The sequence below is a fragment of the Pristiophorus japonicus genome, chromosome X (assembly GCF_044704955.1).
Source record: "Pristiophorus japonicus isolate sPriJap1 chromosome X, sPriJap1.hap1, whole genome shotgun sequence".
Taxonomy (NCBI): Eukaryota; Metazoa; Chordata; class Chondrichthyes; family Pristiophoridae; genus Pristiophorus; species Pristiophorus japonicus.
Window position 1 is genome coordinate 36,625,962 of NC_092010.1, and position 24,158 is coordinate 36,650,119.

Here is a 24,158-nt window from a genome sequence, read left to right on the forward strand (position 1 = left end):
GCAGTTCCATACAATGCGCTAGCGTGCATTTCATTTCAAGGTACAGTTTAGTATAATCCTTAAATCACGTTACATGTAGTACTGTGCAAATAAGGGTATTACATGGAGCAGATGGGAACAGGTTTACATTACATTCCAGGATACATTTCAATACCGATCAGGAATCACGTTACATGTAGCACTATGTAGATGAAAGCAGTACACGGAAGTGCATGCTCCCTGCTTATGAGACACACATTCCAATCCTAGTGTCTCTGCTCAAACAGTCTTCTCCCGTCTCTTATACAAAATCAGGTCTTTGAACTTCATGTTCCATACAAAATACGTCAACAGTACATACAAATAATTAACAAACAGATGATGTAGATTAAACGACCCATTGTCCTGAACTCTTATTGCCACAATCGACTCTTGCCATGAATTACTGTAAATACACAGGTGACCAGATTGACACATTTGAATGGCTGAATGACTCCACATTGTCTAGCATCTGGTTTTTGTAGAGACATCTTTGCTTTGGTCCAAACTTCAATACACTCCATGTTCATCAGAACGCTGCTTCAACTTTTAACCCATGTGTCATCTCCAGACTGTGCCAAAAGCAAGGCATTTCAGAAATAAGGGCTTTCGCTCCCACATTGTTTGATAGACTTGCCCTCGGGAGGTGTGGGCAATGCCGCATTTACTGCCCCTCCCGATTTGCCCTGAGATGGTCGTGGTGGGCTAATGCCTTGAACCACTGCAATCCCTGTAATGATGGTGTCAGGTAGCAAATGGCAGGATATTGACCTAGTGACGATGAAGGAACGACTATAAATGTTCACGTTCGTGCGACTTGGACCAAAATGAGTGGGATTCCTGGTAATCTACTTTAAGACCACGTAACAACCATTTTTGTAACAAACCAGCTTTTTAAGTACAGTTACAATTAATCTGGCTTTGCCATTAAGGAGCTGCACTTTCTGTAAAGTGCTAACATGGTATTTGTGCCTCAAGAAGTTCTGATACTCCAATCTGATGCTTTGGAGATTAACCGCCAACAGGTTAGGGCTGAATTTTGAGTGTAGGTCTCTTGGACTGATGGTTATGTTGTGTAACCCCTGAAACAGTTTAACCTGACAGCGGCAACACCTTTTGTAACAAAGTTCCAATGATTAGGATGCTTCTAGTTCTGATGGTTTGGTTATATCGTTTTGAGGTTTGTTGGTGGGGTTTGACTGCATTGTAACATGAATATGTCAACACTTTGAATGATTCTCTCTCAACCTCTCTGATGTCCTGTTTATTCCTGGAAAAGATCCAACCTTCAGAAGTTGAAATGGCTTGTGCTATGCAAAATCCTAGTCCTTGGGGGAACAAAATGATTCTCTCTCAAAAGCAAAACACTGGATGCTGGGAACACTCAGCAGGTTAGGCAGCATCTGTGGAGAGAGAAACCGAGCTAATGTTTCAGGTCAATGTGCTTTTATCAGGACCTTCTGACAAAAGGTCACCGACCCGAAACGTTAACTCTCTTTCTCTCTCCACAGATGCTGCCTGACCTGCTGAGTATTTCCAGCATTTTCTGTTTCTTTTTAAAATGATTCTCTTGCCAGGTATTTTTTTATACTTCAACCCTCAATGTTATCAATGCTATGATGATCCTTCCATGGGGACATGAAACACAAAAAGTGAGTATGCAGGTACAGCAAGTAATCAGGAAGGCCAATGGAATGTTGGCCTTTATTGCAAGGGGGATAGAGTATAAAAGCAGAGAAGTCCTGCGACAACTGTACAGGGTATTGGTGAGGCCACACCTGGAGTACTGCGTACAGTTTTGGTCTCCGTATTTAAGGAAGGATATACTTGTATTGGAGGCAGTTCAGAGAAGGTTCACTAGGTTGATTCTGGAGATGAGGGGGTTGACTTATGAAGAAAGGTTGGGCCTGTACTCATTGGAGTTCAGAAGAATGAGAGGTGGTCTTAGTGAAACGTATAAGATTATGAGGGGGCTTGACAAGGTGGATGCTGAGAGAATGTTTCCTCTCGTGGGGGAATCTAGAACTAGGGGGAATAGTTTCAGAATAAGGGGCCGCCCATTTAAGACGGAGATGAGGAGGAATTTCTTCACTGAGGGTTGTAAATCTGTGGAATTCTCTGCCCCAGAGAGCTGTGGAGGCTGGGTCATTGAATATATTTAAGGTGGAGATGGACAGATTTTTGAACGATAGGGGAGTCGAGGGTTTTTGGGAGCGGGCAGGGAAGTGAAGTTGAGTCCATGATCAGATCAGATCAGCCATGATCTTGAATGGCGGAGCAGGTTCGAGGGGCCATATGGCTGACTTCTCCTATTTCTTATGCTCTTATGCCTCTGGTCCTAACAAGGGCCACTCTGGTGATGTCCATTCCAGGGATTGTTCCTGTGTGTCCTGGAATGGCTCCATTGCAGACAACTAGAGCTTCAAATGAGTCTTGGAGCTGCTCAGCCAGCCCTGGGAACTACACTACAGGTTGGCAGTGCTGATTTCCTAGGCTGGAATGTGCTTTCCTGGCATTGGGTCAATCCAGAGCAGCTCTCCAGGGTCTCCTGGAAATAAGAGGTTAACTATCTATCTGGTAAAAGTATTGTTTGATTTGAAAAGTCCCTCTTCCACACACACTGTCCTTTCCCACCGCCTCCAACCCCCCCCCCCCCCCCTTTAATGTGACTTAAAATGGATCCTGAGAAAGTGTTGCACTTTTTTATATTAAAAAAAAATCAAATGCTTACAAAGACTTGGATATTAGCCTTGTCTGGAAAGGGTTTACAAAAGTGAAGGTTGATTTGTGTTGTTTTTTTTTCATTTTCAGGATTTTAAACACAACACTGTTTGAAAGTTGGGAGATCATTGGGGCATACCCATCCTGGTGGTTCTTCAATTTCCTGTTGCTCACACTACAGGTTCTACACTGCATCTGGTCATATCTCATTATACGCATCGCATATAAAGCTGTCGTCAAGGGAAAGGTAATTCTCAACTCTTTGAAAGTCGACTATTTTCTGTTCAGTTGCCTCTTGCGAGAGCCCTGGGCTCGGGTTCCTGGTAAACCACCGTATTCCTGACCATCGCGTGCCAGGCCTGAACTGCAGAGAAACTCCTGTGCTCTGACCAGCCCTACTTCTCAAATTCCCCTTCGCTTTGCTCCTTAGCTATAAATATAAATTCCAAATATTATATTAAAACTCCAGAATATGTGACTTTAAAATGGGGGCTGAATTACATCTGTGCACCCTGGTCCAGTTATTCCCCCACCCGCTAACCCCATTTCGCCTGAAGACTATATTTGGCCTTGACTCTCTGTCTATAATGCCACAGGCAGTCTTTTTAAAAATCGTTCTCAATATTTTCAAAAATAAAATCCCACTTCTTACCTCAAGTCCCGCCATATTGAGTTTCCTTTCCTCTTAACTGCTCCAGTGCCTCCCAGAGTTGCCCCATTTGTTTTCGTTGACTTCAAACCAGCCTGGGAACAGATTCAAAGCCATCCCAGCCCTGGGAAAATGCTGCATACCCAGTTACTAAACCCACATTCCCGGGCTTGGGCTACTTTCAGCTCCATGATGTCACCAGATGCCTGTCCCGATGGGAAGCCCGTGGCTGCAGTGTGTACCATCGACCAGATGTACCACAACAACAAGCCAAGGCTTCTTCGGCAGCACCTCACAAACCCGTGACCTCTACCACCTAGAAGGACAAGGGCAGCAGGCGCATGGGAGTACCACCACCTCCAAGTCACACACCATCCTGACTTGGAAATATATCGCTGTTCCTTTACCGTTGCAAAATCCTCAAACTCCCCACCGAGGCGAATAGAATAGATGCATTTAAGGGGAGGCTGGACAAGCAGATGAGTGAGAAGGGAATAGAGGGTTATGCTGATAGAGTTAGATGAGGATGGACAGGAGGAGGCTCGAGTGGCGCATGGACTGGTTGGGCTGAACGGCCTGTTTCTGTGCCGTATAATCTCTAATTCTCTGGGCAACTAAGCAAGAAATACCGGCCTTGCCAGCGATGCCCAGATTCAGGTGAATTAATTTTTTAAAAATTGCTCAACATGCTATTGATCTCAGCATTGGTCCTTGGTCCTCTTTCACGGAAGCCATTTCTGAAGTATTAAAGGTGTTCTTTGTTCACTTCCTCTTTGCACCGCTCCCCCCCCCCCCCCCCCTTCCCGGATGCCTTAACTGGTTAAGCTAGTTAGTTAAGCTGAGCTAGACAAACCAGATTCTCGAGGTCTCAGCAGAGTTGGCGATGAGGCCGATACAGTAGGCCCAGTTACTCTGAGTAATTTCAGACTCTGTTTCCGGCTGTCCAGTGACCCCCTGCTGGAAGTGTGCACGTGTGGCCAAGATCTGGCTCAGCTCTGATTTGTGTGGGCCCCCCCCCCCCCCCCACCATTGATTGTTGCAGGCTGCCTGACCCTCTCACTGGGCTCATACATCTCAAATAGCCACATGGACAAGGTATCAAAAGAGTGCCAGCACCCAGTGAATCATACGCCATCACGACTTGGCCTCCAGGAAAGGAGGAAGGAAACACAAACGATGTACGCTCAGATTGGGTTTCAGCGCGAGTGTTTTTTTTTAAATGAATGGGTTGAGGTCTCTGCTTTCTCTGCAAATCCTGCTCACTGGTAGCAAACCAATAAACCTCGAACCAGAGTAACGACAGTCTGGTTACGAACGGAATGTCGAGGGAGTACCACGCAATACTGTCCTGTGCCTTGACCAAGTTAATTCATTTTCAATTGTAACTTCATTCGAGAAATCTCTCCTCTTTCAGGTGACGTTTAATCTGCCTTTGTGCATTTTGTGGAGGTATTAATCATGGGGTTTGGGTGAAAATCTGACCTGTTGTCATGTGACCCAATTATGATGCTGATGTAAACACCTGGAGACGTTTTGGGTTTGTGATTTAACGTTCCCTGATGTTTGATACAATCTCTGCCTTTATCAGGAGCCCCACCTTTTGAGTGAATTTAGTATTGAAATGAGCAGGCAACTGTGGGCGTACACTCCGTGTGAGATACTCGGTTGCTCTATTAAAGTTATGCCTTTATTTTAGTTTTCCTCGATGTTCAAGGGTGTGCTTCTGTGACATTGTACGGGGGCTGAACCTCCGCAGAATGCACCTGTTACCCAGCACTGTCGAGTGTTTCTTCCCTCGGTGGACAAGGCGTGTGTTTAAACATAAAAGAAAGACAGACTTGCATTTATATAGTGCCTTTCATGCCCACCGGACATCTCAAAGTGCTTTACAGCCAATGAAGTGTAGTCACTGTTGTAATGTGGGAAACGCGGCAGCCAACTTGCGCACAGCAAGCTCCCACACACAGCAATGTGCTAATGACCAGATAATCTGTTTTTGTTATGTTGATTGAGGGATAAATATTGGCCCAGGACACTGGGGATAACTCCCCTGCTCTTCGAAATAGTGCTATGGGATCTTTTGCATCCACCTGAGAGAGCAGACGGGGCCTCGGTTTAACGTCTCATCCAAAAGACGGCACCTCTGACAGTGTGGTGTTCCCTCAGTACTGCACTGGAGTGTCAGCCAAGATTTATGAGCTCAAGTTCCTGGAGTGGGATGTGAACCCACAACCTTCGGACTCCAAGGCGAGAGTGCTGCCCACTGAGCCACGGCTGACACAAGAACAGGATGGGGCTTGGCTACATCGCCCTCATGGTTTGAAACGTTCCACTGCCCACTATCTAGGCCGAGGTCCTGGGCACCCATTCCCAGTATGGTTTTCCCTTCAGGAGAGACGGGGAGAAAGCAAACTGTGGGGAGGGGCATATTTGAGAACACTCTTGCCCTAAACTTCATGTCCAGGATATTTTCTTTGTGATGACATTTGCATGTTTGTGTTCACACCGCATAAGTATTGCTGTTTCACTGATCTCTTAACCTATTTCCCCGGAGCGTAGCGTAGGAGGGGTGTGATCTTTCTCATTTCCACTTTCACCAACTAATGGCACCCAGCACTCTGACAGCATATTTAGCACCCGCATCTGACTTGAGACAGTCCCCCACGCGCCCCCCTGCCAGATGATAAATCGCAGCAGAACACCAACAGTTATGTAACTGTTGCGTCTCCTACACACAGTTTGGGGGGTGGGGGTGGTTCGGGGTTGACCATTTGAGGGGCCGGGGGGTCACAGTTCAAGGGGCCGGGAGGAGGTGGTGTGGTTCAGGGGTCTGGGGGAGGGGGGTCACAGTTCGGGGGTGGGGGGGGGGTCACAGTTTGGGGGGTGGGTTCAGTGAGTTCACAGTTTGAGGGGCTTGGAAGGGGGGGGTTCATGGGGTGACAGTTTGAGGGGCTGAGGGGTGGTGTTTTTGGGGATGGGGGGGGTGACGGTTCGAGGGGAGGGGGGGTGGTTCAGGGGTCTGGGGGAGGTCACAGTTCGGGGGCGTGGGCCGGGGGGGGTCACAGTTTGAGGGGCCGGGGAGGGAGGGGGGTGGTTCCGGGGGGGGGGGGGGGTAGTCACAGTTCAAGGGGCTGGGGCTCATGCCTCCAGGGAGTAGAGGTCTTGCTCTGGCCTGCAGTTTATTAGAGACTATAATTTAGTTTTGAATTTTAACTGATTCATTAGATGTTATTTGGTGGTTTTGCAGCTACTGAAAGGTAATGTATTACATGTTTTTGAAGTGAAATGCGGGAGAGGAGGAAGCTACAGAGAATGAACTCAATGGTGAATGAATTAGTGATGTGCCACCTGTGCTTCGGGATCCTGCTGCTGTTGGTGTTGGCGGTGTTGTTTCGTGTGCGTGTGTGTGTGTAATCGCTCAAAACAGTCCAAATGCAGAAGAATTTCTTAACTTGTCTTTTCTGTGGGACAAGATTTGGTTTCATTTTGTTTCTGTGTTTTTCCCCTTGTGTTTTATTCTTTGTCTCTGTACACCGGGAATTCTGGGAAGTGGGACCTTTTGCTTGTAAGTGCTGCAATTGTTGGAGTCAGTCGTCCCAACACTTTGCCTGATTATTTCACAATGTGCAACCTTTTCTGCTTTGCATGGGCTTGTATCTTTCTTGGAATGCTCTACGATTCCATCACCCCCTTTGCTTTGCATGATAATAACTGACACATCGCAGCCTGAAATGATAGCACGATAACCACTTAACCTGTATACAGTGCACTAAGTGGCTGCAATTATCGCCAGTAAGTAACATGCTGCCTTAACCAGCCACCAAGAATGAAATCATGCAGATATTCCAGGCCATAAAAGGCATTCAATATACCTTAATATACCATCAATATACTGTCATGTTGTAAGTTCAGGAAAGAAAGGCTTTAACTGCAAGGGATGTTCCATTTTCTTTTTAAATGCTCCTCATGAGCTTTTCCGGGTATTGGTTGATAATTCCACTAGCCTGCTGTGGTCCACACACACACACACACACACACACACACACACACACACACACACACACACACACACACCAGGAAGGCTCTAATTTAGTCCCTGGTTTATACTCTTAGCTCATCGCCAGTGAGGCAGAAGGCACGGAGATATGATGAGTGTGTGTAAACTGGACCTCTATTCCTGGAGATGAAGAAGGTTAAGCGGTGCGATCTGATCAAAGCATTTAAAATAACGTAGGGAGTTGAACGGGTAAATGGAGTAATAACGACTCTGCCCTCTAGAATCAAGAACGAGACAGATTCTTCGAAATTGAGCAAATCAGTTAAAAGTGAATTTGGGAAAAACTTGAGAATGTGGAGCACCTGGTCCCAGATCGCCATAGATGCAGAATTCATTGTGATGTTTACTCGGGAAGAAAGGCTATTGGTGGGGGGTGGGGGAGGGCGAAAAGGCACGGAATTCGGATTACAAGGAAAAGATGCTAACTTGGCTAACACAGTAGCAGTCAAATGGCCTACTCCTGTTATTCTGTCCCTCAGTTAAGAATGTGTGTCAATCTGGAGCCCCCAGATATAAAGGTACATGCCGGTTTCTGGTCTGTCGAGACAAGTGATCAATCAACCCCTAAATAAAACATTGTTCCATATTATCTTTAGTTTTCACAACTCCCCTTGTGGAAGCGATTCGTTACCTCCCTTCTGACTCATTCCCCCATGCTTCCAGCACTATTGGGCAGCACGTGTACAAGTGATGGAGAGTTACAGAAGCAAAGAAAGCTTTTCCAGTGATGTCTTTACAATGGAAAGGGTGCCTGTTTTGTTGGGACATGTGCACCATTTCTTCTTCACCCGTTCTTTCAGTTCTTGGTTCTCTTTAGGTGTTTAAACTCACCAGGTGATCTGTCTGTATTGTGCAGCCACCAATCCAGTGTCATTTGAACCAATGGGCCTTGAACTAGTGAAAGCACTGGCCAGCTGGTTTAATCTGCTGCCATTCCAGAAAAGAAGCTGTTTTAACGTTCAACTTTACCAAAGGAAATCTCCCTCTTTCCCCCCCACCCCAAAACAAATAGTGTGTTGGTGACAGGGAAAAGTGGAAATCCCGAGGTTTCTAAATGTGATCTAAGTATCTGTTAACATTGCTAACAAATGAAACTAGGCTGCTTTTTTTTTTAAAAAGATAATTTTATTTAATCTGGATTGCAAGAACTTAATGCACCAGCATAAATATTTGCCGAGTGGGAGGGGATAGAGAAAGGTACCTTTGCAGTAACTTACAATTTTATGTGGGGATGTCCATCCCTCTGTTCTATCCCCTGTTTCCTGTGCTGCCTGAGTACAGATGGGGGTGACAGCCCCATCTCCTCCCTCCCCCCCCCCCCCCCCCCCCATTGGGCCGAGCCTGGCTGCTGCTCCCCACTGTGACCTATCCTAGACCAACAACATGTCAGCTCGGCGATTGAACCTGTGTCCTAATAAATTCATGACGTTCCTTTGCTTCACCTTTGACCTTTACCCTTCCTGTACTAAATGTCGACCTGTATTTCTGAAATTTAAAAAAACATGACTTGTACTGTATTAATGAATAGACCCTCCTTAGCTCTTCAAAAGGAGCAAGTCTCCCAAAGGCACATCGTATCCCAGCTGTTGTCTAACAGGGTTGGTAAGCTACCGATGTTTTATGCATCTCTTTTTATAATCAATAGTTTTGTGCTTGGTGCCTGCATCTCAAAAATTTGCTCATCCAAAACTAGATGATGTGTGTGCAAGCCTTTTGGCTGTGGTATATTGGCATGCGATTAGATACAGAGCCCTCTGCCATAATTTAACATTACCACATTTTTATTGATTGTTATGCACAGACTATATATGTTTTTACATTTAAAACACATTTTTTGCGAGGTGGTAACTTCGCTGTTCTAAAGATAGCTTTCAGGAACTGGAGCAGATTCTTTTCTGAAGTGATTTTTTTTTGTTGTAAAGTTTCCCTTCCGTTGCGTTGGAAGTTCCAACATTAACTCTTTTCTTATTTATGAAGAAAATACATGAAGCATTCATTCCTTAGAAACTGGGCGATTGTGCTTCATGTGCAAACCAGGACATTTTGCAATGAGTTTTCCGATTGCTTATAACAGGCGCTGCGTTGATATTCAGTCAGTCACCAGCAAACCAGAAACACGTGTTCTTGGAGGCAGGATGACCCAAGAGCAGAGTTACAAATATCAGCGGGTGTGGGGAACGGGACCACTTCCCACAAACAGGATCTTTTGTTGTACCTAGTTTTATTCAAAGCAATTGTTGTACCTAGTTTTATTCAAAGCAACTTCTGAGATGCTGACTCCTGGGGCTTGATTTCTTTGCAGTGTTGCCCACTGTACTGTTGACCAGTTTTATGGTGCCACCTGCTGGGTTATCTTGGAATTGCAACAATGGTGGAAAGTACCAAATAGCAGGGAGTCTGTGTACTGCTTAACGATTTGCTGTGGTTGCTGTTTGCCCTTTCAGGAGCCAGCGGTGACATGAATTAATGAGGGTTTTGAGTTGCAAACTGTTTTTATGACCTTTCTGTTCCGCATTCTGCCTAAAAGCAAGCTGAAGCTGACTTATTACAGACTTCTGCCTTACAAACCTCCCGGATTTGCTCCAAAGTCGATTTGGACTTTGTGACTAAATTATATATATTTTTTTAAATGGTCTGATTCAACTTCATCTTTTGGAAAACTGGCTTCGTCTCCCTATTCTGCAAAGGATTATATGTTCCTGGGTTTTGGGCTGGTGTTGCGACGAGTCTCGTCGCCAAGAGCATGCAGAAACCAAGCGCAGGCAGCAGAAGGTGCGTGCGGCAAACCAGACTCCCCACCTTTTCCCTCAACAACTGTCTGAGCAGTCCAATACAGGAATGACCGCCTCTGTCACAGGTGGAACAGTCACCTGAGAACTCACTTTTAGAGTGGAAGCAAGTCTTCCTCGATTTTTCGAGGGACTGCCTATAATGATTTCAAATACCAGGATTCCCAGTAATCTTAGCTGAGCCACTGGGGACAGAGGAGGAGCTAGCCACTCCTGGTCAATAGGGCATAGTCAATATTCCGAGGGCATATTGCCCTGGGACACTGGCACTTCGAGCAATGTGTTACAAAGCATCGCTGGCAGAGGCTCTGGAGTAAAGCATCCACTCAAGCTCTCGGCTGGCAATTGCTGGCTGTTCTTCCCTGGGAGGGGTCACCCTGGGCCTCGCAGCCCTGTGTTCGAAAGGAAAAGAGCATTGGGGGGTGGGGGGGGCCTCTGCTGCTGTGACATGGTTGCTAGGAGACGAGCAGCATCGGCTCGGGACCATTGTCCTTTTTAAGGGGGAAAAAAATAAAGCCAAAATATAAAATGGGAGCAGCTGTTGGAGACTGAAATCCCACAGAACAATACAGGCATTTACCAAAGCTATTACATTTGGGGAGAATGCTACAGATTATGAACCTATGATACTAGTGACTTCTGCAATAGAGAGTTTAACTTTGCCAAGTCTGGCAGCAGAACATCAGGGCCTCCCATCACACCAGTACCTAACTTTTATGACTGAGTTAAAAGGGTGTGAAAGCGGCCCAAAGTTGACCTGCCCTTAACACCCAAGCATGTCTAGTGGAAGAGTGCCCTTCCTTTTTAAAGAGTGTCAGTGCTGTATATGCATACCTTGCTGGTCCTGCAACCTCACCAGAAAACCACAAGTTTATTTCAGAGGCAGTCTCTCCATTGGTTTTACTTCTTTAAAATTTGCAGTATTTACAAAGAAGTCTGATTTCATTTCTTTTGACATTCTGTCTCGTTACATAAAAACATAAGAAATAGAAGCAGGAGTCGGCCATACTGCCCCTCGAGCCTGCTCCGCCATTCAGTATCATGGCTGATCTGATCCTGACCTCAACTCCACTTCCCTGTCCACTCCCCATAACCCTTGACTCCCTTTATCGTTCAAAAATCTGTCTCCACCTTAAATATATTCAAAGACCCAGCCTCCACTACTCTCTGGGGTAGAGAATTCCAAAGATTCACGACCCTCTGAGAAAAGAAATTCCTTCATTCCTTTTTTTTTTGTTTGAGGCCAAGCACAGTAAAGGGAGCTGAATTAATGTCGTTTTGCAAGGACCCCCTTTGCTGAAGAACAGCCCAAGTCCCTCAAAGTTAGACTTGGTAGCTCTTGCAAGGTTCCCCGATGTCATCGGTGCTTGCAAATTCAAACACACAAATTTAAATTGAACAGAATAAAAGTTTAATCTTGGTTTTCAATTGTGCAATTTTTAAAAGGGATCCTGATGGTGAGACTCTCTTTAATTTACTTATGCATAGTTTTGTTATTTATTAACATTGAGTTCTGACTCTAGTCAGATTTATTCTACAATTAAGTGTGAAGGCAATTCATCCCTGTCCAGGAGAAGGTATTTTCCTTTGTTTTTAACCACTTTACCTTGCATACCGAGCCTTTTGCAGAGTCCTAATACGAGAATGTATTTAGTGATTTACTGGCGAGAAGCTGGATTTTTATTGAGAGTCTGCGGGTAGGGGTCTGGAGCTAATGGATGGCACCACAGAGTAGATGAATACAGCTTCAAATCTCTTTCACTCTCCACTCCACTGAGCTTCTGATTACTGTCATGCTGCCACAGCCTGAAGCCAAATCCTCCCCCCACAGGAGGCCATCACGATATCACCACTCGGTCACTAGCGATCACCTCCAACCATCTGCTGGACAAACGCCCCAGTCGGAGAAAGCAGCTACATGCTCTCTGCGGCGGCCTGGGAAATACAGTTCTGCAGAAGTCCATTGAAAGATTAATAGGAATTCAATTTTACAATTCTTAACTTCTGAATGTAGCAGCTCTGCATTATGGGAATCTTGAAAGCGGGAACCAGGTTTAAGTTTATCCTTTTCCCTGTCGATGTTCAATAGTTTAATTGTTTTTCTTTTGATGTGTTTTTTCAGTTAATCCCACCCCTCCTTGAGCTTTCTGATCATGTGCACCATTCCCAGAGTCGATGGTGACATATTGCTCAGTGGGACCAGTGCTGGGGGATTGAAAATGTCCAGGGTGACTCGTCGCCTTTCTTTCTCTGCTCTGTTTTGGGGAGGGGGAAGCCTTGCCTCGAGCTTAACTCGGCACCTTCCCAGCATGGACCTGCTGTGATCAGGAACTTGTCTTGTAGAGAATTAGCCCAGACCACTAACCTGACCCTGTGTGTAAATGAGTAAGAGTAAAGACTGCAATTATATAGCGCCCTGGTGAGACCTCACCTGGAGTATTGTGTACACTGTCCTTCCCTAAGGAAGTTTATACTTGCCATAGAGGGAGTGCAACAAAGGTTCACCATACTGATTCCTGGGATGGGGGGATTGTTCCATGAGGCGAGACTGAGTAGATTAGGCCTATATTCTCTAGAGTTTAGAAAAATGAGAGGTGATCTTATTAAAACATACACAATTCTTATAGGGCTTGACAGGGTAGATGCAGGGAGGATGTTTCCTCTGGCTGAGGAGTCTAGAACCAGGGGTCACAGTCTCAGAAGAGGTCGGCCATTTCGGACTGAGATGAGGAGAAACGTCTTCATAAGAACATGAGAAATAGGAAGCAGGAGTAGGCCATTTGGCCCCTCGAGCCTGCTCCGTCATTCAATAAGATCATGGCTGATCTGATCATGGACTCAGTTCCACTTCCCTGCCCGCTCCCCATAACCCTTTATTCCTTTATCGCTCAAAAATCTGTCTCTCTCCGCCTTAAATATATTCAATGACCCAGCCTCCACAGCCCTCTGGGGCAGAGAATTCTGTGGATTTACAACCTTCTGAGAGAAGAAATTCCTCCTCATCTCAGTTTTAAATGGGTAGACCCTTATTCTGAGACTATGCCCCCTAGTTTTAGTTTCTCCTATGAGTGGAAATATCCTCTCTGCATCCACCTTGTCGAGCCCCCTCATTATCTTGTATGTTTCAATAAAATCACACTTCATTCTTCTGAACTCCAATGTGCATAGAGCCAGCCTACTCAACCTATCTTCATAAGTCAACCTCCTCATCTCGGAATCAACCTAGTGAACCTTCTCTGAACAGCCTCCAATGTAAGTATATCCTTCCTTAAATACGGAGACCAAAACTGTACGCAGTACTCCAGGTGTGGCCTCACCAATACCCTGTACAGTTGTAGCAGGACTTATCTGCTTTTATACTCTATCCCCCTTGCAATAAATGGCAACATTCCATTTGCCTTCCTGATTACTTGCTATACCTACATACTAACTTTTTGTGTTTCATGCACAAGGACCCCCAGGTCCTTCTGTACTGCAACACTTTGCAATTTTTCTTCCATTGAAATTGTAATTTGATTTTCTATATTTTTTTTCTGCCAAAGTGGATAACCTCACATTTTCCCACATTATACTCCATCTGCCAAATTTTTGCCCACTCACTTAGCCTGTCTAAATCCCTTTGCAGATTTTTTTTTTTGTGTCCTCCTCACAATTTGTTTTCCCACCCATCTTTGTATGATCAGCAAACTTGGCTACATTAAACTTGGTCACTTCATCCAAGTCATTAATCTAGATTGTAAATAGTTGAGGACCCAGCACTGATCCCTGCGGCACCCCATTAGTCAATGTTTGCCAACCGGAAAATGACCCATTTATCCCGATTCTCTGTTTTCTGTTAGTTAACTAATCCTCTATCCATACTAATATATTACCTCTAACCCCGTGAGCTTATATCTTGTGCAGTAACCTTTTATGTGGCACCTTATCGAATGCCTTCTGGTACTCCAAATATGCCACATTCACTCAGAGGGTGGTGAATCTCTGGAATTCTCTACCCCAGAGGGCTGTGGAGTCTTTGACTATATTCAAGGCTGAGATCGCTAGATTTTTGGGTCACTAAGGGATATGGGGATCGGGCGGGAAAGTGGAGTTGAGATCGAAGATCAGCCACGATCTTATTGAATGGCGGAGTAGGCTCGAGGGGCTGAATGGCCAACTCCTGCTCCTAATTCTTATGTGGTGCTGCACTGGGTGGGGAGACACTAGTTTGGCCCAAATGACAGCTGTGTTTTGGTTGTACGATTCCAGCTTTGAAAATGTTAGCGATGGCCGAGGAGGCAAAGTGCATCGCTATCTAATGGTGCGTAAATATAACCTCACTTTTTCTCTTCAATCCAGGTCTCTAAGGATGATCGCAGTGACATTGAGAGCAGCTCCGATGATGACGATTCCATGACTAATGGCACAAAACTCCATCACCACAGTCCCTGCAAAGGAGCCAACAGCACGAATGGGACTAACGGGCACCTAACCACTGGAGCATGGGCGGGGGACCATTAGATGCTGTCTCCGTGAACTGTGTAACGTGGGTTAGGCAGTGACCGGGGACAACCTTACAGAAAACAACTAACTGAGCACTGGACAGTTTTTATTTAAAAAAAAAATCAGAAATAAACTGGGTGTTGCTGCAAGGGATCTGAGACAGGCTGCCTGCTCAGTAACCTACACCGGCAAAGCACACAGGCATTTTTCTTTTTTTTGTTTGTTCTATGTGCTTTAGCAATATGAGAAATTGAGGTGCGGTGTTAAATAGGAATGGATGGAGCTTAGACTGTGGATTCTAATCGACCCGTCTGATTCCATTTTAACAGCCTGCAGTGCTTTAAATGGGTTTTGTGCAATTTGTCGAATTGCTAAAGGTGTGGTTTACATTTCAGGCCTGTGTTATTGTCGTGTTTCCTCGTCCTATATTTTGTAATTCGTTGGCGCAAAAGTGAACAGACATCGAGCCGAGTGAGCGAGACGGAAGGCCAATGAAACAGAGGATTGTGTAGTCAGTCTTGGGTGGGTATGGGGGATGGGGGTTCAAATTCATTGAAAGAGTCAAGCAGGCAACTTCAGATGGAAGGGTTTGTTGGTGTTCATTTGGTTGGTGTTTGAATCCTTGCCATCCTTGGCATGTTGGGTATTTTATCTAAAGGAATTGAGTAATCTGTAAACCCAAAGAATCAGGAGTTATGGGCAGGGTTCCAAATTGTCATTTTGTGGTGGTGTTCCACTGTTGACCCAAGTATTGAAGCACAGCTTTGTATTAAAACACTAGGTTCTAGCGAGTAGCTGTGTGTGTGTGTGTGTGTGTGTTGTAAACCCTCTTTAGAAATTGGATACTGAGGGAGGGAGTTTCCCTGTTCGCCTCTATATGGTAGTTTGCGTGGTCAGTTCATTTGTTTCTGTTTAACACCCAGTAATTCCATTTGTACACTATCTGGTTTGCAGCTGACTTACATTGCTGAAATTGGGCCGTCTACAGCCGGCAGTGGATTGAAGTGACGATGATGATCCCTTTCTGTTTTGAGCAGCAAAAGGAGGCGATCCTCCTGAAGTAAATTATTTTGTTTTTATTGATGGGGAGGGATTGAAAACTAAATCCTCCCCCCGGGTGATGGCTCAAGGTTAAAAAGTTAGAAAGGCCCTACATTTCCATTCCTCTTGTAGGAAAGCAAAGATTGTCATGTATTTTTTTGGGCTGGTTAGGTTCCAGTCAAACTTAAAGCTCAGTGAGTCAGACTAAATTGTTTCTTTTAATTACGTTGACTATGTCTCTGATTTTTTAGAGACAGTGTTGGACGATGTTGCTGGGGCTTACTGAGCCCTGGTGTGTTCCTGGAAACACGACTGCTTTTAAACGTTTCCAGATTTCCTGCAATAGCTGTTAACGGGTCTCGCTCCACGAAGGTTGTCTCGAAGGAGAATTTGTTCCCAAAGGTTTGTTTACAAGTTGCAGTTTGTCTTTTTTAAACTTTAAACAAAAAAAAATTCAATTTTTTTTGTGTGCCGTAGTTTCAGCTACGCAAACTGTTTTGTCTTGAAAGGAAAAATCAGTTGTCTTTACCTATGACGGTTCTGTGGAGATCCTAGTGGTAAATACTGGTACAAGGGAGATTGAAAGAAATGTTTGTGAGTTGAATTTCTGAGCCCTGTATTTTTATTTTTATTTTAAAGACATTGTGAAACATTATACAATGTCATTTGGTGTATTTTTCTTAAGTTTAAAACAACATTCAGAATCAGGCTCTGGAAGCCCAGAATCAATGTTCGAATTTGTTGTTCCCACCCTACCCTCGCAAGATTCTTTAGCTTTTTCCTCTTCAAATTTTAAATTTTTACCTAAGACTAAAATCCTCCTTTTATTTCCCCCCCCCCCCCCCCCCAAGCTGTTCTGTTAAACTACAGCTGAGAAAGTGGGAAGGTGAGCGTGGTTGCGCCCACAACTCCTGCCAATGACGCTGTGTTTTGGGGAGGGCTGAGGTCAAAGTTCAAATGGTCAGTCTGTAGTTGACGTTCGGAGCAACCTTTCCTCGTCCATTCTTCATTTCTGCTCACTGATTTATTCTGTCCTGAAGCTGGGACGTTGTTCCATGGGTGCGAGCAGCCCCTTGCGATGTCTCCCAAGTAGTCCCATTTCTTGCCTGGACCTCCTGGGTTCGGCTGCAATGCTCTCCTCCCCTCTCTTTCCCCCCGCCCCCTCCACCAACTTTGACCTTGCCTGCTGTCCACATGCAGGGGTCACTGGAAGAGCAGTTCGGAACAGAGAACCCTGCTTCCCCGCCCCCTCCCCCCCTCTAGCCTGGACACTGAAGCCAGTTGCAGTGCCCCCTCTGCTAATTTGGCCGAGATCTGCTGACTCCGCACAGACCAGGGATCAAACCTGGGCCTTTCTTGCTTTTAATGGCGCATTACCAAATCATCATCACCACCAAGCTGTCCAACAGCTATCGGGGGCTTCGCCCGCCCTCGAGACCTTCCTTCATTGTTGCCGGGGATAACATTCATCTCTGAGGGATAGATCTCTGCCAAGCTTTTTTTCCCGCTGTGGTAAAGTGTTGGTCAGATGTGTTGGTGGAAATAGATACATCCTGTTCACTAATGGAGTGTGTGACAGCATGATTTAAAGATGGCCTGTAGCACAGCTAATGTACAGGGCCAGTACACTAATGAAGTCACTGTGCCAACAGTGTTGAAGATGGTTTGTAAGGGTTTTGGTATCTATTTGTATGCGGACACTTGCTTCGTAATTATCTCCCCTACACACTCTGCTATTAAGTCAGATCGATTGTTATTTTTAAAGCGCAGGAGAGCACAATATAAACATGACTCCTGGCCAAATGCTGTGTCCACGTTGTTCAAGCAATGGGGCAGTAAACCGAGAAGGCTGGTGTCTGAAGTGTTCTGAGTTAAGGGATTGTTGCTTGCCTTTCTTGCACTCTCTCCTTCCTTTTTGTCTTTCTCCTCTTTCCTCCCCAATCCCTTCATTTGGAAACGGGAGACTTTTTGAGTAATTGTCTTTGCAAACCTCCACCAATACCGTTGGTTACTTGGAGGTATAGGGTACTGCTCCTCTATACACTCTCCCCCCACCCCCCACCTCCCACCTCCCAGACACGGTGACATCACAGCCTGATGACTTCTCGCCTGACAGCTCAAATTGATGATGGCTGGCTGGTGGACTGAATCTCCAACCTGGTGCTGTGCATTACTGCCCAGTGCTCACTGTGTCTAAACATAGGTCTGTGGCAAAGAACAGGGTAAAATTCTGAATTTAATTGGCACTGTTAGGTACTGAAGTTTGCTAAAAGGATATAATCATCCCTATTGCTTAAGTAATCTGAAGCCCTCGATATTTTCTTGTAAACCATGTCATTCGAGTTCAGAGCTGAAGATTTAATTGTAATCACTTGCAGCCACACGTTATTCTTTCTTGTAACAAGCAGTGTAACTCACCGCTACTACCTGATCCGGAGACTTGGACTGTTGAGCACCGAGACCCTATCGGTGATTTGGCTATTGGGCTCTTGAGGTTATAGAAGGGATACAGGGAGGGATTTTATTTTGAAATTATGTGGGTTAAAATGTTGGTCTAAAACTGAGCAAGATTTATTTTAGAACATGGTTTATGCAGCAACCATGGGTTTATACTTTGGGGAAGAGAGAGAATGTTGTTTGTAAGTTCAATTTGTCTTGAGTGGCTTGTGTTGTATTTAAACCCTACAGGCCGACGTGCCTTCTTTAAGGATGTGACCTCCGTGTCTAGTTTGCGTTGATTTCTACAATGTGAAGCATGTTGAAAGGGCCCTAATGTGGAATGACCATAAAGCTGCCAGTCTGGAATCTTCAAAGGACTTTGCCTTTTTTTTTCCTACAGAAAATGTGACTGGAGTGAGTTCCATACTGTTTGACCCACCAAACAATTATTTTTTGAATCTGCCTAAAAATTCTTCCCATCTGGCATTGCTCTTGCTGACAGACTGCAGGGGATTGTGGGAGATCCAAGTGACGCTTGGCCAGAACTTGGTGCTGACCACTGGTTCTACGTACATGTTGTCTGTTTGTCAAGGCTGCACTTTAAATGGTCTTGTTCTGAACACACATTCATTATTAAAGTACATGTTCTAATCCACTCTTCCCCCATGTACTCGGGATTCTTTTTCTCACATGGCGTGGCCTTCTGCCAACCAGGTTCACAAGTGTCACAAAATGGTTCTTAAATAATTTAATCTTCAGTACATGGGGTATAAAGTGAATACACTGTAAAGGGCAGAAGTTCCCTGAAATATACAACCTCCCAATGATGTTGAAATTCCATAACCATCCCCTCCCCCCCCCTCCCTTTCAGATTTATGAAGGTAGTGTTATGGTATACTTGTAGCATTTCACTCTGGGTTATATTGCAGCAAATCCCCATACTCTGGTTTATCTTGAACTGTAAATAAAAGTGGTGCTGCTAGGTCGGTTCGTGGATAGCCTAACGGAGAGGTGGGTGGGAGTACGAGACCCTAGTACTGTACCTGTATACTCGAGGGCATTTGAATTCTGTCATGATGTAGTGAGGCTTGAATTGTATGCATTCTACATTGTAATCTCCATCGGCACTGGTGAAAGTGTCATCACCAAAACTGAATCGGTTTAAACCACAACACCAGGCTGCTGAAATGAGATCGGCCAGCAGAAATGTCGCCCAAAGGCATGGACTGTGTTTGTAAAGGGGAACGTCATTCAGGGGGAGAGCGTAAAGTACTTTCAGTGTGAAGTACTCCCCAAAATACTTCTAAATTTGGTATATATCCTGTCTGCAAGGAAATCTTTTTTTTAATCAGTGCAAAAGCAGACTTGTATGTGTTTTTGTTGAGCTAGAGAAGACCCAATGAGAGGATGTATTTCTGGTTTAATTCAAGGCGGGCTGCTAGATCAGCTTCGTCCTTGCTTGGTACTAAGCTTTTGGAGTAGATCCATCAGATCCCTAATCGATGTGTTCTGGCTGGGGAGCCTGCTTTAGCAGGCCTGCTAGACCGACTGTAGACTGACACAACTAAATGTCTCCCCTCTGAGGAAAGATAGATGTATATCCTTGCTCAAGCAGTCTTTTGGGAGGAAGAAGAGAATTGTACTTGAAAAAACTTTTTTATCCCTCCCCCACCTCAAAAATGATGTTTTCTGTCAAATCCCTTCTATCTTTTTTTTTTTATAATGCATGTACAGAATGTTGCTGAGTTGTACAAGGGAGGGGAGTTATTGCAGTAGCAGTCAGGTGATGCTATAACCTTCAGTGTGTGTCTCTTTTCTTTTAGTACCCTTTCAGTCTCAATGGTTCTCATTGCATTTTGTATTTTTTTATTAAACTGCTGACTATTGTAAATGTCTGAGCTTAAGGAAATAATTAAATCGGAGTTCTGCTAATTGGAGGGGATTGGGAGGCAAACCCAAGTCTGAATTAATACAAAAGCAAAATCCTGCGGATGCTGGCAACCTGAAATAAGAACAGAAAATGCTGGAAATACTCAGCAGGTCAGGCAGCATATGTGGAGAGAGAAACAGAGTTAACATTTCAAGTCGATGACCCTTCGTCAGAACTGATGACAGCTCTGCCGAGAGGCCATCGACCTGAAAGGTTAACTCTGCTTCTCTCTCTCTCATCAGATGCTGCCTGACCCGCTGAGTATTTCCAGCATTCTCTGTTCTTATCCCAAGTCTGAATTACTGTCTCCCTACATTCTCGTAGTTTCGGACTTCACCTGAGCCTCGTAACTCTCCTCCAACCATTTATTATTTTGTGTGTGTGTTTATTTTTGTTTGAATACTGAAAAATTCCCATGACCTTAACTTCCACACATTCTCTGGAGGACTTGCCAAGTTCACTGACATGAATGATGTCAGCAAGTGTATATCAATGTGTTTTGTGACCTAAGCAGATGCATGTTGGTTATTGTATCACATGGCTCAAGTATTAGGATATTTTCAACTTTACAGTGAGATACAGAACTCACTGCATTGTATTATCTACAAGTTTCCTCAGCACCCTTTGATGCCCTTGTAACTGGCACGATTGTGTGACAGAATATGTCTACTTTTATTCTTTAATTTTGGTATCTGTTACTACATGCCAGTTGATTACCAATGTCTGGCTCCGCTGTCGAGTCAAGTCACCCAGGGTGTGACTCCCATTGGTTTTTCTTTAGCTTGTGGGGTTGGGAAGGGGAAAAAAGTACCCTTTATATATTATACAAAGTCATTGTTGTTCCAGGAATGCACTCGAGCCATTTTTTTAGTTCTGGGCATGACCCAGCACTTGTGCTATGCCACTATTGTGCCCACACTGGCACTGATACCACTGCAAAGATCCAAGTCATTATTCTATGTATAAAGAATCTGATTCAGGTCGATTACACTGATGCTTGCTGTGTAATGCAACAAAATGTGTGCAGGCTGGAAAAGCTGGGATTGAGTTAAGACCAGTGGATCCTCTGGCTGTGCTGGCGATCACTGAAATACAATGGCGTTGATTTCAAAATTGCAAACTGGATAGCATTTTGAATAAAGTGACTTCGTCTATATAACATTGCTTACTTTATTAAAAGATTTTCAATTTACATCATTCTGTTGAATAGATTAATTTTTTTTATTTTTGGAATGCCACACTGGACCAGTCATCATCCAGTAATGGAATGTGTAAAGGTATTTGAGAGATAACTGTACATGATGTGTAATATTTACCTCCTGTTAGTTTGTTATAATTCTGGCTGTGCTGTTTCATGGTAGTCAACTGTGGTTTAGCACTGAATAAACTCGCAGCAATTATGTTCTAATCGTTGATTTTTCAGTGCTGGTATCGTGGCATCAATGACTCCCCACTGGAGTCTGCTGCGAGGTGCCAGAAATTTAAAAAAAAACCCAAATTGATCTAAAATTGAATGAACCAATGACATTAGCTGATTATGTCCTTTTCTTCAATAAAAAGAAACCCGAATGACTCCGTTGGTGACATTACTACCTGGTGTGGAACTGAGACATACAGACCAGGTTCAATCACTGGTCGGTGGTGAGTTTGCTGATCTTGTTATGGGGGGCACGACAACTGGTGTCTTTCTGGCCTATGAAGGAGACCAAGGAAAACAGCTAGTTAATGGATAACCTTTGATCCCAGCTGGATATTCCTGTGCGTGAAGAATGGCTAGTTGTGTGCGACACTGGAGGGTGGGTACATAGTGTGAAACTGTACCCTAGTGAGGGGAGTGAGCGAGAACACAGCACCCACCACCACCCTGGAGTCAAGAAAATGGACTTCCTGGAGAATTTGTTTTTTATGGGGAGGTGCTAATTGTTCAGAGTGTCTCAAAAGCATCTTTGGGTGAGACTCCCTATCTTGCTGTCGGACGGTTTCAAGTGATTGACTACAATGGGTGCCTGAACTGATGCACGGGGGGAATGCCAATGGGGCTTTGTCGTTCAAGATTGTTTTGTTGGATGAGGCACCCCTGTGTTTTGGTTTGTTTTCATGTTGCTCTGTTACTATTACTGTAGAATGTTACTTTCCAGCTTTATTGTGCTTTTTTCAGACAAACCCTGCAGCGTGGTGGCTGAGTTTTTCAGTCCCAGCCAGGGACAGGATGGAAAATATTGAGAGGAGGCTCTTTGGGCCAGAAGGAGGCAGTGCTGAGCCACAAACACCCCAGTGATTAGATCTGAGCGGCTTTAGCAACGGGAATGACTATGGGGAGAGGACAACCTTTAATTAATAATTACCAAAATAAACTTTGTCTTGCATTTTAAATCAATGCATCAAAATTTCTGTCAATACAGACTAATGTTTGCAAGATGACAAGCTGTGGATGTGTTGGGGGAGATTCTTCTGTTTGTTGTTCATTCAATGTTTTTTTTACTGGATACACTGCAATAAAGGTGTCATTAAATATTTTAAATTGAATTTCATTTCGCACAGTTGACTGACACTCTGAGTCTATGTTTGAAAGCCAAGTTGCTAGTTAATGTGAATTGGGACAAGTGTAAATGCACAAGCCTTTTAGATGTAATACAAAGTCAGTTCAGCTTTGTAGTGCCTTTCATGCCCACTGGATGTCCCAAAGCACTGTGCAGCCAATGAAGTACAGTGCTAGAAAACACAGCAGCTAATTTGCCACAATGTGGTGATGACCAGATAATCTGTTTGTGATGTTGATTCAGGGATAAATATTGGCCTCAGGACATAAGAAATCGGAGCAGGAGTCGGCCATATGGCCCCTCGAGCCTGCTCCGCCATTCAATAAGATCATGGCTGAGCCGATCATGGACTCAGCTCCACTTCCCTGCCCGCTCCCCACAACCCTTTATCGTTTAAGAAACTCTATTTCGGTCTTAAATTTATTCAATGTCCCAGCTGCCACAGCTCTGAGGCAGCAAATCCCACAGATTCACAACCCTCTGAGAAGAAATTTCTCCTCCATCTCTGTTTTAAATGGGCGGCCCTTTATTCTAAGATCATGCCTTCCAGTTCTAGTCTCCCCCATCAGTGGAAACATCCTCTCTGCATCCACCTTGTCAAGTCCCCTCATAATCTTATATGTTTTGATAAGATCACCTCTCATTCTTCTGAATTCCAATGAGTAGAGGCCCAACCTACCTTCATAAGTCAACCCCCTCATCCCCGGAATCAACCTAGTGAACCTTCTCTGAACTGCCTCCAAAGCAAGTATATCCTTTTGTAAATATGGAAACCAAAACTGCACGCAGTACTCCAGGTGTGGCCTCACCAATACCCTGTACAGCTGTAACAACACTTCCCTGCTTTTATACTCCATCCCCTTTGCAATAAAGACCAAGATACCATTGGCCTTCCTGATCACTTGGTGTACCTACATACTATCATCCTTTTGTGTTTCATGCACAAGTACCCCCAGGTCCCGCTGTACTGCAGCACTTTGCAATCTGTCATCCATTTAAATAATGGCTTGCTCTTTGATTTTTTTTTTCCGGCCAAAGTGCATGACCTCACACTGACACCAGGGATAACTCCCTTGAAGGGGCCATGAGATCTTTTACATCCACCTGAGAGAGCACACGGAGCCTCGGTTTAACATCTCACCCGAAAGATAGTACCTCTGACAGTGCAGCACTGGACTGGACTGTCAGCCTAGATTTATGTGCTCAAGCCCCTGGAGTGGGACTTGAACCCACAACCTTCTGACTCCAAGGCAAGGGTGCTGCCCACTGAGCCACAGGGCTTTCATGAACTTCTGTCCATGAAATTCAGAATCTAAATCGCCCCCCCCCCCATCATGGCAGTGGGTTAGACTTTTAGGTAGATTTTGTGACCTGGCTGATTGATTTAATATAACATTTACTTTGAGGAAAAAGGCAAGTTTAGAAAATCATCTGCTTTGTTATTGAAAGCTTAACCAGCAGGGGGCTTTGGGCATAGTGATGTTGTGCAGTT

The 24,158-nt window shown here is 44.6% G+C and overlaps 1 protein-coding gene across 1 annotated transcript in view; it reads left to right on the forward strand.

The window, feature by feature from the left end:
• LOC139240988 (ceramide synthase 6-like) overlaps positions 1–20,228 on the forward strand; it is a 108,725-nt gene extending 88,497 nt beyond the window's left edge. The window contains exons 9-10 of the mRNA XM_070869640.1: positions 2,830–2,986; positions 14,573–20,228. Of these exons, the coding sequence (XP_070725741.1) occupies positions 2,830–2,986; positions 14,573–14,734 (319 nt within the window). The 3' untranslated portion in view covers positions 14,735–20,228. The remainder of the gene's footprint in view (positions 1–2,829; positions 2,987–14,572) is intronic.
• The last annotated feature ends 3,930 nt before the right edge of the window (positions 20,229–24,158 follow it).